General features: G+C 42.4%; 1 protein-coding gene across 1 annotated transcript; it reads right to left on the bottom strand.

The window, feature by feature from the left end:
• Positions 1–1,321: 1,321 nt before the first annotated feature.
• Positions 1,322–6,311, bottom strand: LOC140264665 (uncharacterized). Its single transcript, XM_072360598.1, has one exon. The coding sequence runs from the start codon at positions 5,058–5,060 to the stop codon at positions 3,555–3,557; it is 1,506 nt and encodes a 501-aa protein (XP_072216699.1). The 5' UTR covers positions 5,061–6,311; the 3' UTR covers positions 1,322–3,554.
• Positions 6,312–16,939: the final 10,628 nt, after the last annotated feature.

Here is a 16,939-nt window from a genome sequence, read left to right as displayed (position 1 = left end):
TAAAATGGGAGGATAAAAAACAGTTTGATTTTTTTTTTTACTTAATTCCCTCTAATTATAACTTATAAATAACCTCATATTTTAAAAATAACTTATCACCTGAGAGTACTACATTTGTCAGTCTCAAAGAACTTTACCTCTGCCTATGACATGATCCTTTTTCGTATTTCTTCAGTTTGCAATGAAGGTTTCTTAAATAGTTTATGCACAGCCCAGATACATTTACAAAAGAAATGCAAAACTTGAGGGAATTGAGCCTGTTTAGTTTGAAGAAGAGAAGGCTCCAAGGAGACCTCACTGTGGTCTTCCGGTACTTGAAGGGAGCTTACAAGCAGGAGGGAGATCAACTTTTTACACATTCTGATAGTGATTGCAAAGGGGAATTGGTTTTAAAATAAAGGAGGGGAGATGTAGGCTAGATGCTAGGAAGAAATTTTTTACTCAGAGAGTGATGAGGTATGGGAATAGGTATCCCAGAGAGGATGTGGGCAGTAAAAATAAAATTCAGCCCCCAACATCAGTGACAGACTTTTTGTGCTGTACGGAAGTAATATTGTACTGTTAAAATATACAAATCTGAAATGCATTTCAGCACAGATTTTTTTTTTTTTAATTATTATTATTTTCTTTTTTTCCCACTAACATATTCTGTTGTCTTCATTTGAGAGATTTCTTGAAATACAAAGAATGCTGAGAGCATTCTATATTGTAGCATTTCTGCAGAACTGAAAATAGTTAATAATTTGTTTGAGTGAATTGTATGCTTGACAAGAACAACTGATAATAAGACATTTAGTTTTCAATTTCATCTTTTAAATGAAACTAAAATTACCTTCCTTAGGAACAAAGCAAAACATTTAGTATGCCTGGCTTAAGATTTATTACTTATGAGCCTAGGCTAACATAACTTCCACACTTGAAAACCCTAAGACTAATTGTAGAAAATCTTGACGTGGGATCCTACTAATACACTGAATATATGAAAGTAATTGAACACAGGAGAATTTGTTTTTCTAGACTATATATCTATATAACACGATCCTATATTTCGTTAGTATAAATAATAAATGAATACCCAATAAAAGCAGTAACATATTTATTTACCGCATTGTGCATTAAGCCAGTGAAAGTGCTTTGTCACAGGATTAAATTGCTACCGGTACAGGTGGAACTATAAGGGTCTGTATGTGTTGTTGGAAACACATTACTTATTCCAGCAACATTTCTATATTTCATTGATAACTCTTTCGTCTGTTTAAAATACTTTCCAAATGCTGAAATACTATCTAAATGTCTTACAAGTTGTCTCGGTCCAATTAAGGAGTGAGGCAAGGTTCTTTTGATAAATTATGCTCGGCGTGAGATTAAGAAGAGAAGCATTCAAATGTTGATCCGACCAGTTTATTGGGAATAATAGACGGCTGAGGGGATGGGGAAGGGAGAGCGGCGGATACCAAAATTAGGGTGATGGGGAAGGGAAAGTGGGCGATAGGAAAGGCGGAAAAGGCAAGAATTACGGAAAGCGGGGAAAGTCACCTCCTGAACGCAGCAGCGTCCCGTTGCACGTCGTTTCGTTGGACCAGGAGGAACAAGCGCAGGGGAGAGCCGCAGCAGAGGGTCAGGCCGCAAGCAGCAGATCGGTGCAGCGCAGAGCGGGAGGTAGAAAGGGCAGCGAGGTATCGGGAGGCAGCGAGGTCTTACGGAGCAGGGTCTCGGGCAGCGAGGTCTCACGGAGCAGAGTCTCGAGCAGCAAGCCCAGGTGAATCCGGTGTCCGCCGTAGGAAGACGTTGGAGGAATCTGAAGCCAGATGCCTAAGAGTTCTTCATGCATGCATCTTCTTCAGCATGCAGGCGTTCACGTAGTGAGGCATCTGATGTCAGAAAACCTCCTTGTTCATGAAGAGAGGCATCTGATGTCAGAAAACCTCAACCCCCAAAATCCATGGTTTGTCCATGCTCTTTTTATCCTACTTCTTCCCAGCCTTCGGGACATTTCTGGAAGGCTTGGGTAAGAGTCCTGTGAATACCTCGGAGATGGCCCTCTTCCTTGAGATAGGCCCACACAAAAGACCACTTAAGGGCCATTCATCTGTATCTTATCTCCCTTTCGTAGCTCCCGGACTTGTCCATCTGTCATCTGTCTGTCATCTGTCAGGTCACCCTTAAACAAAGGGGGTCTGGAACCGTGGCTCTGACTTGCCTGGACTTGTCCTTCTGTGTGTCTCTGGAACCTTGGCCAGGCTTCCCTGAACTTGTCCATTTCAGCAGACTTTGAGACAGTAATGTAAAAAGCATGGCCTCTTACACCACCCCGTGACTCAAAGTTTGCTTAAAAAATGGACCACTGCTGATCCAGGATGGTGAGAGAAAGATAGTAAGCATGAGGGAAAAAGGAGAGGGCAGGGGAATTAAAATGTTTCATGCAATCATTACAAAGGATTTTTCCTGCTTGGTTACAAATGTTGCACGGATGTGCTCGACTTCCCCGTCACTTGATGAGGTTACAAAATACATAGAAGATACAACATGTTGAATAAGTTGAACAAAACATGGTATCATACATGGAAGAAACAGTAGAGTTGCGACAACACACAATAGATAAACATGGTATCATACATGGAAGAAACAGTAGAGTTGCGACAACACAAATCATAAAAGTAATCCCAGAAACATACACATCTCTTGTCAAAACTCAGACACTTTCCAACAACTGTGTTTTGGATGGAACTCCTGAACTGATGTGTTACTGAAAAGCATCAGTGCAAAGGGTTTCATGATAAATTTTACTTTTGTGACCACATCTAAAAGATATTAGATGAGTCCCATTGCTCACTTCCCAATTCGTTAATAATTTGGAAACACCATGGAGGAGTTACATGCAAATCACAATCAGTTTAACCAAAAGGGGTGAAAGAAGGGGTCAGAAGGAATTATACCACTGTGCAGGAAGTACCAGAAAGCCAGAGTGATCTGAAAAAACTAAAATCTGAACCAAATTGTGAATTTTTAACAGATCCAAGGACTGATATCAATCACAACCCACAACAAACCAAAACATAATATTATTGCTTCTAGCATGATCACATCTTCAATTTTTCTGTCACAAAACACAAATGGTTAAAATCAGCTATAAGCCATTCTGTTCAGTCAGTGTCCCACGAGAATCTTCTGAAAAATAAAACAAGACAACAACTTGCCCTTTTGGGGCTTTGTTAATACAATTAAAAAACGAGGGAACAATTCGGTGAGAATATATTTTACATTCCTTTTTTAGGGGTGTCCTTAGCCTTCCAAGGATTCTTGTTAAGGTATTTCATTAATGTTAGAGGAATTGTCCTCAGGTTAGCTGAGTCAATTGACACAGGCTGGCCAGTGTTTCCCTAGTTTATCAGCTTAACTGTATTGTGACTCACAGGGGTAGCTGGTAGGAGTGGTGAGGCCTTGGGGCAGGAGGTGTTAAATGGAGAATCTTCTCCTTTTGTTGTGAGCTTTCTAACAAACATCCACCCTTCCCCCCCCCCCCCCCCCCAACTCACTTGAGGAGGGTGAAGGAATTAGTTTCCCAATTTCTCAGGTATCTCTTCTGTTACTGTGGGGGGGGGGGGGACACTAGGAACTAGGGTCTCAAGTTTAGTCGGCCAACTGGTCACCAACATCTCGAGCCTATCTGTTGATAGTCCATTCATTAGATCTCGAGGAATACCCTTTTGCCAGCCCAGGGTCCACAGTCTATTACGTTTGTGAGCAATGTTTCGCCTACCTGTTCTTACTGGCAATGAAACCTTTTCCATTCTATTAAGTTTCGGGCTAGGTGGCCTAGGAGCAAGGGTGGCTGCTGCAAGCCTTACTCCCTTTGGCTCAAATTTACTGGTAGAAGCCACGGGCCCAAATTTCCTTTCATAATTAATCAGTTCTTGGGCAACCTCCCCCCATGTCCATACCTTAAATCCAGACTGTAAAGAGCCTGAAGTACTGGCTCCTTCTAAAGCAGCTCGTACTTTCTCTCCCTGGGACATGGCTTGTATTTTACCTTGTAACTGTATACCTATGGGTTTCAGTGATTCTGGAAGCCCCCTAATTAAAGGAGTCATCCTTTCAGGATCCACAGGCATCATCATGGGAGATTCGTGCCGTGGCTGCAATTTCCTGTCATACATCATTTGCAGACAGGCAGCCTTTTGGACACTTTCAACCAATTGATCCACTGTCCCATTAATAGCAAGAGGGTCTCCCCTTTCTAAAGGGTTGAGACCACCAGCCCAGTAAGCAGCCCTCTGTGTTAGGGACCAGGGAGCACGATTGTTGCCGGTAGTTAAAAATACTCCTGGCCCCCAATAACCCTCAGCCTCCTTTTCGGTTAGCATTATTTGGTCTCCACCAGTTAGACTGACTCTCCATACATACTCCGTTTCAGATTCTCTTGGAGACCGGCTGAAATCCTTCTTCAATTTAGCTAGTTCAGTAGCTGAGAAAGGAATTTCTTTAACATTCATTTGAGGATCAAGGTCCTCACCATTATCGAAGGTATATTCTGTTTTTATAAGAGGACGCAGAGGGGCTACTGGGGTTTCATTATCAAAGCTTTCTTTTGTTTCTCTCAATTCCTCATGAGGATAGATTTTCTCTTGTGGTGCACTATGGATAACAGTGTCACCCGTATCTTTATATGATAAAATTTCCTTAAAAGCCATTTGTAACAACACCGAATTATGCTTTTCTCTTTTCAATTGTTCTTCTAGATTTCCAATTTGGTTTTGCAGAGCTTTTACAAGCTCCTGTGTTGTTTTTACCGTTTCTTGTAACGACTGTATTGTCTGGTTTTCCGCCTTAAGCTGCTGGTCTCGGAACTCCACGGCTGCTTTTAAAGCAGCACCGAGTACCGCACAAATAAATGATTTACCTTTCCCAGCTCGGGTACGAGCCCCATGTTGCAAAACACAAATGCGGTCCGAAACAGCCTGCAAATTATGCCAATTTTCTCGTGCCCAGTCCAACCCTGTTAACGATGGCCTAGACGCATGCTTTTCTAGCAAATCAAACAACATATTTTCACCTTCCATAGCGAATATACTTTTACTCACTATCAAGACAACAAAATCTACAACGAAATCTACGCTGAGGGAGAAGGTGACTCCTTATCTCCTCAGAGAGGCAAACACTTAGCAAAACAAAACCAGCAACTGCTCAAAACACTCCCTTACACAAAAGACCAAAAGACTCAAATCAACACTTCCAAAGAAAGTGTAAACACCTCAATCGCTCCTGGCTATCCTGTCAGGCCACAAAGAAAAACTTCCACCTTCAAGCCACACAAGTTACAAAATAACTTCTAGGTTTCTCAAAAGAAATAAACTTCTTGGAGAAGCACACACGTCAAAATAAAAATTACTTCCTCACTTCCCCAAGAGGCGCACACACAAAACTTCAAATCCCGAAGTACGTTACAAGATACTTAAACCACCACAATGCAAAATAGTCTTCCCGGGGAGGCACACACATATAAAACAAAAGCAAAATAGTCAAAATTAATCTATACGTCCCCGAGAGGTATACACGTAAGAAAGAAAGCAACAAAGTTTCAGGATATGGAGCGGTCTTCCTGGAAAGGTGCTCACGTCAAAGAAAGTTATCAAATTTATCGCTCCTTGCAACTCCAGGAGAAAGAGACAGAAAAGTTTTAGAGAAACTGGAAGGACAACACTCTCACGACGATTATCCTGCCGACTACGCCAATAAAAATGTCTCGCTCCAATTAAGGAGTGAGGCAAGGTTCTTTTGATAAATTATGCTCGGCGTGAGATTAAGAAGAGAAGCATTCAAATGTTGATCCGACCAGTTTATTGGGAATAATAGACGGCTGAGGGGATGGGGAAGGGAGAGCGGCGGATACCAAAATTAGGGTGATGGGGAAGGGAAAGTGGGCGATAGGAAAGGCGGAAAAGGCAAGAATTACGGAAAGCGGGGAAAGTCACCTCCTGAACGCAGCAGCGTCCCGTTGCACGTCGTTTCGTTGGACCAGGAGGAACAAGCGCAGGGGAGAGCCGCAGCAGAGGGTCAGGCCGCAAGCAGCAGATCGGTGCAGCGCAGAGCGGGAGGTAGAAAGGGCAGCGAGGTATCGGGAGGCAGCGAGGTCTTACGGAGCAGGGTCTCGGGCAGCGAGGTCTCACGGAGCAGAGTCTCGAGCAGCAAGCCCAGGTGAATCCGGTGTCCGCCGTAGGAAGACGTTGGAGGAATCTGAAGCCAGATGCCTAAGAGTTCTTCATGCATGCATCTTCTTCAGCATGCAGGCGTTCACGTAGTGAGGCATCTGATGTCAGAAAACCTCCTTGTTCATGAAGAGAGGCATCTGATGTCAGAAAACCTCAACCCCCAAAATCCATGGTTTGTCCATGCTCTTTTTATCCTACTTCTTCCCAGCCTTCGGGACATTTCTGGAAGGCTTGGGTAAGAGTCCTGTGAATACCTCGGAGATGGCCCTCTTCCTTGAGATAGGCCCACACAAAAGACCACTTAAGGGCCATTCATCTGTATCTTATCTCCCTTTCGTAGCTCCCGGACTTGTCCATCTGTCATCTGTCTGTCATCTGTCAGGTCACCCTTAAACAAAGGGGGTCTGGAACCGTGGCTCTGACTTGCCTGGACTTGTCCTTCTGTGTGTCTCTGGAACCTTGGCCAGGCTTCCCTGAACTTGTCCATTTCAGCAGACTTTGAGACAGTAATGTAAAAAGCATGGCCTCTTACACAAGTCTCTGTGGATTGTGATAACTTCTGCTATCTAGCTTAACTTCTAACTCACTCACCTAATTATGCAAATGAAAAGAGCAATATCTGTGAAAATCCAATGGACTTCAGAGTCAGAGGGAATGTCTCTCCTATTGTACTATCCAATACAGCACATGCCCCACCAAATTTGTAGCATCAGTTCATACTTCTTTTGAAGCAAGGAGGCAGTTGTTAATTTATTAATGTTAGAAATACACCAAGTTCAAATAGAGGAAGAAGCATTTAATCTTGGAAAAAGTTCTTCAAAATATTTCCCTTTCTACTAATTCTTAGTGAAATCTGGAGACTCCTTCCAACACCTATAATTTTGTGATTCTGTGATCCTGAGATCTATCACTATCCTATAAATCAGCCGAATCCGTAAACATAGCCAGGCCTATCAGCTACTAAAAGGATCTCATTATAAACATAAATATCTCACAAGAATAGCAGCATATTAAAACTCCATGTAATAAGGGAATTCTAGTGAAGCAGCATCTTCTAAATACTGTGTTCTAAAATGTCATTTCAAGAGGTTTGAATGGAATTGGTGTTTCCAAAGTTCATTCTTCCCACCACAAATAGTAAAGACTATATTATTATAGCTACAGTATTCCCAAATAAATAAAATATAATCAAAGATATTTATTTCTAGGTTTTAATTTCAGAAGAAAATAAGAAATAAATGTAAATGGGACATTTTATTTGCTCAAGGCAAGCTTATGAAAACAGCTTCACTCTTTCTAATGCTTCTATTGTCTTCTGATTGGTTTTGAAAACCCTCCAAAATAAGCCTAGGTTACTATCTCTTGTGTAATTCTCATCATCTGTAGTAATCCCCTCAGAACTGAGCAAAATGATACGATACAACTGCACACGATGGCATTCTCCTGAGAGAAATAATAAGAATGTGCTTCAAAGAGAAAGAGTCTATTACAAAATATATGTTTCTTTATATTTAACATCTGATGTGGTAGCTTTGAGACTAAAATAATTCAAATAATTCTACTCAAATAACAACAAAAAAAAAAAATCGTAATCTTCAGTATTAACTGTCAAATCATTATATAGTTTCAGGATAAGCCTCTGGTGCAGAAAGGAGAAAAGACTGCCAGTTTACTTTTATCTATGTATAGCTTAACTTTATTTGCATCAAACTTTATAGTAATGTTTAAAATGGATGGTAAATCTGACTCTTTTTATGAAATTTCAAGGGCTAAACCTAGCTATACTTTCAACTTGATTTCCAACACAAGTTCAGCTAGTAATGAAGTTCTAATTAACTGAAGATCCTGAAGCAATAAAATTGATTTTTTGGCTTTGTCTGAGGGATATTTTTACAGGGTGAATATTCAAAAAAGGCTGTTCAATTCTCTAAAAGATTCTCCAGTTAACTGAAGATCCCAAGGACCTGTGACATTGATTAAAAAGAGGTTTTTAGCTTTGTTTGAGGGATATTTTTACAAGGTGAATATTCATTAAAGGATGTCCAATTTTCTAAAAGAACAAAGAAGGGGGAAAAGATTTGAGAAAAAGAGGAACTCCTAAAGTCATGTTCTGTCTTGTAAATTGTCCTTTTAATATATATAGTATTTGTGCATATTGTCCTTTTAATATATATAGGTACTTAGATTATAATCTCTGTCATTACTTGATTTATATATATGCAGAAATGCTAAAATAAATAAATTAATATTAGAAACTGAATATGTTGTCATATTTGCATATGTCTCAAAAGTAACACAAACTTACTTATATATATTCAGCTTTTTGTAGCTCTCCAATATTAAATCATCTCCATAAAACTTCCATATTTTTATGGCCACTAACCCATATCTAGTAGCTCCTCATCCAGATGCCTCTTGAACACTGCCAGGGACAGCAACTCCACCACCTCCCTGGGCAGGCCATTCCAGTACCCGACCACTCTGAGAGAATAGTTTCTCCTTATGTCTAATGGAAACCTCCTCTGGTACAACTTATGGCCATTTCCTCATGTCCTGTTTGTTGCCTGGGACAAGAGGCCAAAGTCCTCCTCATCACAACCTCCCTTCAGGAAGTAGTGTGCAATTAGGTCTCCCCTGAGCCTCCTTTTCTGCAGACTGAACAATTTCAGGTCCTTCAGCTGCACCCCATAAGATTTGTACTCCAGACCCCTCACCAGTTTTGTCGCCCTTCTCTGGACAAGTTCCAGGGCCTCAATGTCTTTCTTTTAGTGAGGGGCCCAAAACTGAACACAATACTTGAGATGCAGCCTTGCCAGTGCTGATTACAGGGGGTGATTACCTCCCTGCTCCTGCTGGTCACACTATTTCTAATGCAGGCCAGAATGGCATTGGTCTTCTGGGCCACCTGGGCACACTGTTGGCTCATGTTCAGCTGAGCATCAGCCAACACCCCCAGGTCCCTTTCCTCTTCAAGTCATCCAGCCACTCATCCCAAAGCCTGTAGCGCTGTGTGGGGTTACTGTGGCCAAAGTGCAGGACCTGGCACTTGGCCTTGTTGAACCTAATCCCATTCAGCTGAACCCAGTGACCCAGCTTATCTAGATCCCTCTGAAGGGCCTCCCTACCCTTAGGCAGATCGAGACCACCTCCCAGCTTGGTGTCATCGGAAAGCTCACTGAGGGTACACTCAATCCCGTCATCTAGGTCATCAGTACAGATATTAAACAAGATGGGCCCCAAATCTGCACTAGTACCCAACCACCCTCTCTGTGATAAAGCTTTTACTGATGTACAACACAAACCTCCCCTGTCACAGCTTCACAGCAGTTCTCTCAGGTCCTGTCACTGTCACCAGAGAGCAGAGCTCAGTGCTGCCCTTCCTTTTCCCTCATGAGGATCTGTAGGCTGCCATAACCACCCCACAGCCTCCTCTGCTCTAGGCTGAACAAACCAGGGGATCTCATGGAAAAATCTTATCTAAAATTCTCAGTATCCACTCCAGTCTTACTAGTACTTCAGAATGTATTCTTGATATCTTCTACTCATTTTCCTCAAATAAGAGGGAAAGGAAGTTGGAAGGAAGGAAGGCAAATATTTTAGTGATCCTGTGGAAAAGATGTTTCCAGAGATTATGAAAGAAAAAAATGATACTGTAGTATAGAACAAAGAGTTTGTCTGTCATATGGAGAATGAATCACTAATGAGGAAGAAGAGGACCCATAGCTGGACTTTGGAGAATAGTTCTAAAATAGGAAGGAACTTCAAGGGAACTGAGAAGGACTGTGAAGTTGTCTTCATTTCAAAAAAGCCTTGAAGAGACTGACCCTTGCCCTAGAACTACCCTGGAAGCAGAGATTTGTCTTCACAGGATATAGCAAGGAGAAAATTGCTTTTTGGAACTTTCTTCTGTCTCATCAAGTAGATTTGAGTTTTGATTATGTCAAGTTATGTGTTACACTTTGAGTTCTCGTATAGTCTACATTAAAGCTTAAAAAAAAAAAAAAAAAAAGAAAATCATGGTAACTTGACTTTGCTTTATTGGTGTCATGGTTTCCTGAGTTTTGTTATCAGTGTTCCACATCTGTCATGGTTTTGCAATTTTGTAATTTTGCTATCAGTATTCCACATCATAACATCATGTTAAGCATAGATAATTTTGACGAATCTGCTGCTCACAGAAAGAAGACTACATGTCCCAGGGAGCACCACGGTCAGTCATATGACCAGGACTATATAATCTCACTTCAGTGCTGGACTTGCTCTTGGATCCTGCCAGCCAGGGGGAGAGCCGTGTGGGAGCGTTCCAGCCGTTTCGCCTAGAGTTACAGTAGGCCTCTCGGTTTCGGGACTCACTCTCTCTTATTTTACTTGTTTCGTTAGCCTTAATTCCAATTATATTGCATTATATTGTGTTATTCTGTATTCCAATATAGTATTTAGTAAAATAGTGTGCCTCCTTAGATCATTGCCGCTGTATTTATTTTCTTTTTCTCTGTTTTCTTTTCCTTTTGGGATAGCGGCCCTGCAGGCCGTCTATACCCCTGTCATGGGTGCCGGTAGATTTTAGGGTAACCTATGACATAATTGGTGGAGAATGCGGGCAGATTGCCAAGAAATTTGGGCAAAAAGGGGCAAAAGTGGGGAAAAACTGCAAAAGCTGCTGTTTTCCCTGCTGTTCCTTTAGCTTTCACAGAGCTACGAGTTTTTTTTTCGTTAAGGAGCTATCTAAAGTTTACGTTTCTGCACCTGGGAGCTTGACCTTGAAAGTCCAGGCGGACGGCCAATACCCCAGAATATTTTGTAAACTTTTAGCTCTGCTATCTCGTTATTGAAGAGAGGAAAAAAAAATGTGTGCTCTGTTAAAACTGCTAGTAAAACTGCTTTTCAGGGGACTGCATGCTCCTTGTCCCTTCCCTGAATCCATTATGCAGTTTTTGAATGCCCATTTGACCACACTGTTAATTTCCCTGAACATACTGTTGGTTATTTTATTAATCTCACTCAGTATCTGGATTTATAACATTCTGAGGAAGTCTTCCCCAGAACCAGAGAATACTGAGTGGCAGGGAGTGTGGAGAGGCTTTGAGGAGACTTTAAAAAGGCAGACATCTTCAGCGTCATGGAGCTTTACTCCTGAACACTTGAAGAATCCTGAGAGCTTGATCGCATATTTGAGGCAGGAATTTTGCGGCACAGGCAGATCTCAGGAGGCACAAATGATTTGGGGCCTGGCTAATGCCTATTGGGCCTTATTCAATTTTGAAGCTGAGAGAGAGAGTCTCAGAGCTGAAAAGGCAGAGAGGGAAAAAGTTTCTGAAGCTGAGATAGAGAGTCTCAGAACTGAGATGGAGAGTCTCAGAGCTGAGAGAAATGACCTCCTATATCAGCGTGACACCCTCCGGTCCGAACTTGATGCCCTCTGGTCCAGGCAAGACACACCCCAGTCTGAGCGAGACGCCCTTCGGTCTGAGCGAGATGCCCTTCGGTCCGAGCGTGACACTCTCCAGTCCGAGCGTGACACTCTCCAGTCCAAGCGCAACGCCCTCCAGTCTGAGCGCGACGCCCTCCAGTCTGAGTGTAACAACCTCCGGTCAGAGCAAGGCTCCTTCCCGAGCCCAGGCGAGGCAGCCTGTAGCGGAGCAGCGCAACCCCAAGCGGACGTCACCGGTCTCAGCTCTCCCGGTGGGTCTGTTCCATATCTGGAAGGGGTTGGTGCGCTTCCAGGCTGAGCAGGCGCCCACCGCTATGGCCATGGGGCAGGAGAACTGCACTGCCCCCATCCAGCCCACTGGAGGCCCGGCTGTCCGGCATGAGGGGTGGCCTTAGATGTGGCTGAACGGGAGAGGTGGCCAATGCTTCATCTTTATACTGACTCATGGATGGTGGAAAATGCCTTATGGGGGTGGTTGCAGCAGTGGGAACAAGACAACTGGCAACGACGAAGAGGTAAACCTATTTGGGCTGCTGAACTGTGGAAAGACATTGCTGCCCAAATAAGAAACATTGTTGTAAAGGTGCGCCATGTAGATGCTCACGTGCCTAAAAGTAAGGCTACTGAAGAACATCAAAATAACCATCAGGTTGATCGAGCTGCCAAAACTGAGGTGGCTCAAATAGACTTGGACTGGCAGAACAAGACTGAATTATTCCTAGCTTGATGGGCCCATGAGACCTCAGGCCATCAAGCAACAGATGCAACATACAAGTGGTCCAGAGACCGAGGGGTGGACTTAATTATGCATGCTATTGCTCAGGTCATTCATGACTGTGAAATATGCGCCATAATTAAACAAGCCAAGAGGATGAAAACTTTTTGGGGGGAAGGGCGATGGCAAAAATATAAATATGGGGAGGCATGGTAGATTGATTATATCACCTTGCCATGATCTCGCAATGGTAAGCGTTATGTGCTCACCATGGTGGAGGCAACCACTGGGTGGCTTGAAACATACGCAGTACCAGTACCCCATGCTATCGCCCGAAATACCATATTAGGGCTGGAGAAGCAAGTTCTATGGAGGCATGGTACTCCAGACACTGCCCCAGCAGTTCCACTCCTATCCCTGTCACCTGGGCAAGAAGCAGGAGCTCATGGTGAAGATGGTGTGGATGTGCCAAGTGAGCCACCCCGCAGTGAGGGGGGTCATCCCGCAGCCACGAGGCCTGGGTTCACTGTTCCCCTATGAGGGTTTGGAGCTGAACTCTCCAGGCCAGGATGTGAAGCTGCTGGCACAATCGTGTGCCCCGGTGGCGCGGTGATAGAAGTGCCGCTTGCAACACCGGAGGCCTGGGTTCGAATCCCCGCTGTGGCACAAGTGGTAGAAGTGCCGCTCTGCTACACAGAGGGCTTGAATCCCGGGAGTTGGACTCGATGACCTCTAAGGTCCCTTCCAACTCGCACAATACTGTGATACTGTGATCACCTGCTGGGGAGTTTCTTGCTGAGCCTCTCCTTGATGCTTCTGTTCCACTGAAGGGAATGGATGACTTGGAGGATGGCCATACCACCAGCAGTGATGCTGGTCTGCTTCTCCCCTCTGCTTATGCTCTGGGCTCCTGCCCTGACATCCAGTGATGGAGACAGAGGAGGACAGTCCCAAGAAGTCCTCTGTGCAGTGGCCCTGTAGCTTAGGGAAAGGATGAGTGCACCTTGACGTGGGGGACGCCCTGCTAGTGCTGCCTTTCTCCCTTTCTTCCCTCCACCATGTTCCTCTTTCTGGCAGTTTTGCCATTTCCTCGACTTAGCAAATAATAGTGTGTTAAGTTACGGAGTTTTATTTTCAGCCTAAAGATTTGCATGAAAATAGATATAAATTGTTAAGAAAATAAGGTTGCTGATTGCTCACGACTATATATATGTGTGTGTGTGTATAATAAGCATAATGTAATGATGTAGAATAAGGGGTGGAATGTCATGGTTTTGCAATTTTGTAATTTTGCTATCAGTATTCCACATCATAACATCATGTTAAGCATAGATAATTTTGACGAATCTGCTGCTCACAGAAAGAAGACTACATGTCCCAGGGAGCACCACGGTCAGTCATATGACCAGGACTATATAATCTCACTTCAGTGCTGGACTTGCTCTTGGATCCTGCCAGCCAGGGGGAGAGCCGTGTGGGAGCGTTCCAGCCGTTTCGCCTAGAGTTACAGTAGGCCTCTCGGTTTCGGGACTCACTCTCTCTTATTTTACTTGTTTCGTTAGCCTTAATTCCAATTATATTGCATTATATTGTGTTATTCTGTATTCCAATATAGTATTTAGTAAAATAGTGTGCCTCCTTAGATCATTGCCGCTGTATTTATTTTCTTTTTCTCTGTTTTCTTTTCCTTTTGGGATAGCGGCCCTGCAGGCCGTCTATACCCCTGTCATGGGTGCCGGTAGATTTTAGGGTAACCCGTGACAACATCATAACATCATGTAAAGCACTGGGAGTTAAAGAGCTAATGCCCAACTTCTGTGGACCTCCAATTTTTTGTATACCTGACTCTCAAAAGAGAAGAACTACATACCCTGGAGGACTTTGCATTCAGAGGGGAAGATAAAGGTCCTGGAAAGTCACAGGACTTTTTTCTTTTGTAGTTGTTTAGTAGTGTGTGGGTGTGCTCCCCAGCAATTTCACCTTCATTTCAGAGTAAGGTCTTCAGTTTCAGACACACTCTCTCTCATCTCATTTGATTTATTGACCTCAGTTCCAATTACATATTGAATTATAGTGCGTTATCTTGCATCCTGATATCATATTTAGTAGTTTTCCTCCTCCAGACATTGCTGCCGTTCTGTTTTTAGGCCCATCTCTCATCTCCCTACCCCCCATTTCCCATTTTTCCCTTCCCCTTTCCCAGTGCATGGGTCCCCTGCCCTATTACTCATAGTACCAGGCCAAATCAGCCTGTAAACCATCAACACGCACCCCTCTTATTTTTGGGGTCAGTGGGCCTCTGGGCCTGCTCGTTCTGCCAAAGATTGCACTTGCACATACATAAGCCAGCCACCTACATGTATCCTGTTGTTGATTTCTCTGATTCAGACATGGATAGCACTATCGTAGTCAGAAGGGGTTAGCAAGAGTCAAATGTAAAAAAAGTTTGACCCACTGCAAGGTCAACCGATGTTATCAGTTTCTGATAAGCATTGGAAATTCTGAAAATAAAATAAAATAAAATAAAATAAAATAAAATAAAATAAAATAAAATAAAATAAAATAAAATAAAATAAATAAATCTATGAACTTACAGTATACTCTCTTTCAATTACAGATAGATGTTTGTTCAGAACACTCCATCATTTGACCCTTAAATTAAAAAAACATCCAGGATAAAAGTTCATGAGAAAGTACTGTCAGACATAGTAGTAAAATCCTCTGCAGGAGCATTAATCCATCCCAGAAGTCGTATGTTCTTGTCAAAATACAATTGTAATGTTAAATCCTTCTTTTGTCTTCTCAGTGAATGTAACAATTGGGGGAACAGCCATTCAGCAATGTCAAAGTCACCACAGTAGTCTCTGCAGGGCGCATTTATCTTTTCTTCTCAGATGTTCAGTGAACTGCAACAGCATTAAATCCATATTTATATGTAAGGCTATGCCCAAGATGATCAGGAAGTCACAGGGACTGTATTCATTTTAACTTCTTATTAAAACAAAAATAATAAAAATGAGCAGCTCTACAGAGAAAGGGTGTCTGAAGGACAAAGGTGTTAGAATTCAAAATAAAGAAAAATTATATAGAAGCAAATGTACAGAGATGAGGACAGAGGTGCAGGGAGCCCTTCTACTACAGTTGCACTGGATTTAGTATCTTTGAAAATACGATCAATTTGTGATATACTACTCTGAGGAGTGTAATTCCTCTTCAGCACTTATACAGTACTTACAGAAAGGAGAAGAAAATCCCAAAAATAAACATAATCAACTGGAAATCAAGTATCCATGTAGAGAAGTGTATTAATCTACTATTTGCCTTACTTACTTCAATAAGTTTTGAATGACATGTAGACACTCTTTAGTGTAATTATATGATGGGTGTAGATATGGAGGTAACCTAGCTGTAATAAAAATTCTGTCATGAAACCATAGCTGAACAAAGAGAGAAGAATATGCCTGCTGGATTGAAAAACTCACCCTGGAAACCAGGCCTAGGAACAAAGGATATCATTGAAGTGTGGCTGAATACCTCATAGTGGAGGCATCCTGAAGACACCATTGATTAAAAAAATGAAAACAAACAAACAAAAACCAACCAACCAACCAACCAACGAAACAAAAATAATAACAAAAAAACAAACAAACAAAAAGAAAAGAAAAAAAACAAAACATCAACAAAAAAACCAAGATCCTGATTAAACAACTTACTGAATGGGAATCAATGTGAGAAATAAAGCTCTTGCTTTAAAACAAAAACAAAAAACAACATCTTTTTGTAGTCTCAGGAGGAAGACTGATACTGCATCTGTTATTTGTTACCTGGGTGGTGGTGTTCTACACCCTCCCATTTCTCAATAAAAAAAGGTCCTGATTTTTACGTAAGTTGGAGTTTCTCATTCTGAGAAAAATCCTCTGTTGTACATAATCCTTTTTCAGTACTGTTTGTTTTTCACTTCTTTTCCCTTCTCAAACACGCTAAAACTTTTCTGGAATACCAAGTTAATTCTGTGACACTCTGATGTGAACTTTGAGACTCTGTAATAATACAGAGATACAGAAATAGAGTTGTTCCGTGATACAGAAAAACTCTGAAGCAAGACTCTGTCCTTCACTTTAATTCCCCTTCTGGGCTCCTGACTGGGAGTCATCAGTCTACAGAAGTTGCTTTTTGTCCCTTTGTGGTTGGTCTCTTCAGAATTTGTTTCTAGATTCATATCATGGTTTTGAGTGTCATGTAATTAATTTTCTTAACACTTGTAAGATGCTATGGTTTGAATTTTTGATGAAAAGAGTCTTAGAGTTTAGTAAGACCAAGTGCCAGGTTCTGCACTTTGTCCACAACAATCCCATGCAACACTACAGGCTTGGGGCAGAATGGCTGGGAGACTGCATGTAAGAAATGGACCTGGGGGTGTTGGTCGACTGTTGGCTAAACATGAGGCAGCAGTGTGCCCAGGTCAAGAAGGCCAATGGCATCCTGGTTTGTATCTGAGGTAGTGTTGCCACAAGGAGCAAGGAACTGATTGTCCCTCTGTACTCAGCATGGGTGAGGCCACACCTTGACTACTGTGTTCAGTTT

This window comes from Excalfactoria chinensis, chromosome 1 (assembly GCF_039878825.1).
Source record: "Excalfactoria chinensis isolate bCotChi1 chromosome 1, bCotChi1.hap2, whole genome shotgun sequence".
Taxonomy (NCBI): domain Eukaryota; kingdom Metazoa; phylum Chordata; class Aves; order Galliformes; family Phasianidae; genus Excalfactoria; species Excalfactoria chinensis.
The sequence above is the reverse complement of the archived record's forward strand: the minus strand, read 5'-3'. Positions and strand labels throughout refer to the sequence as shown.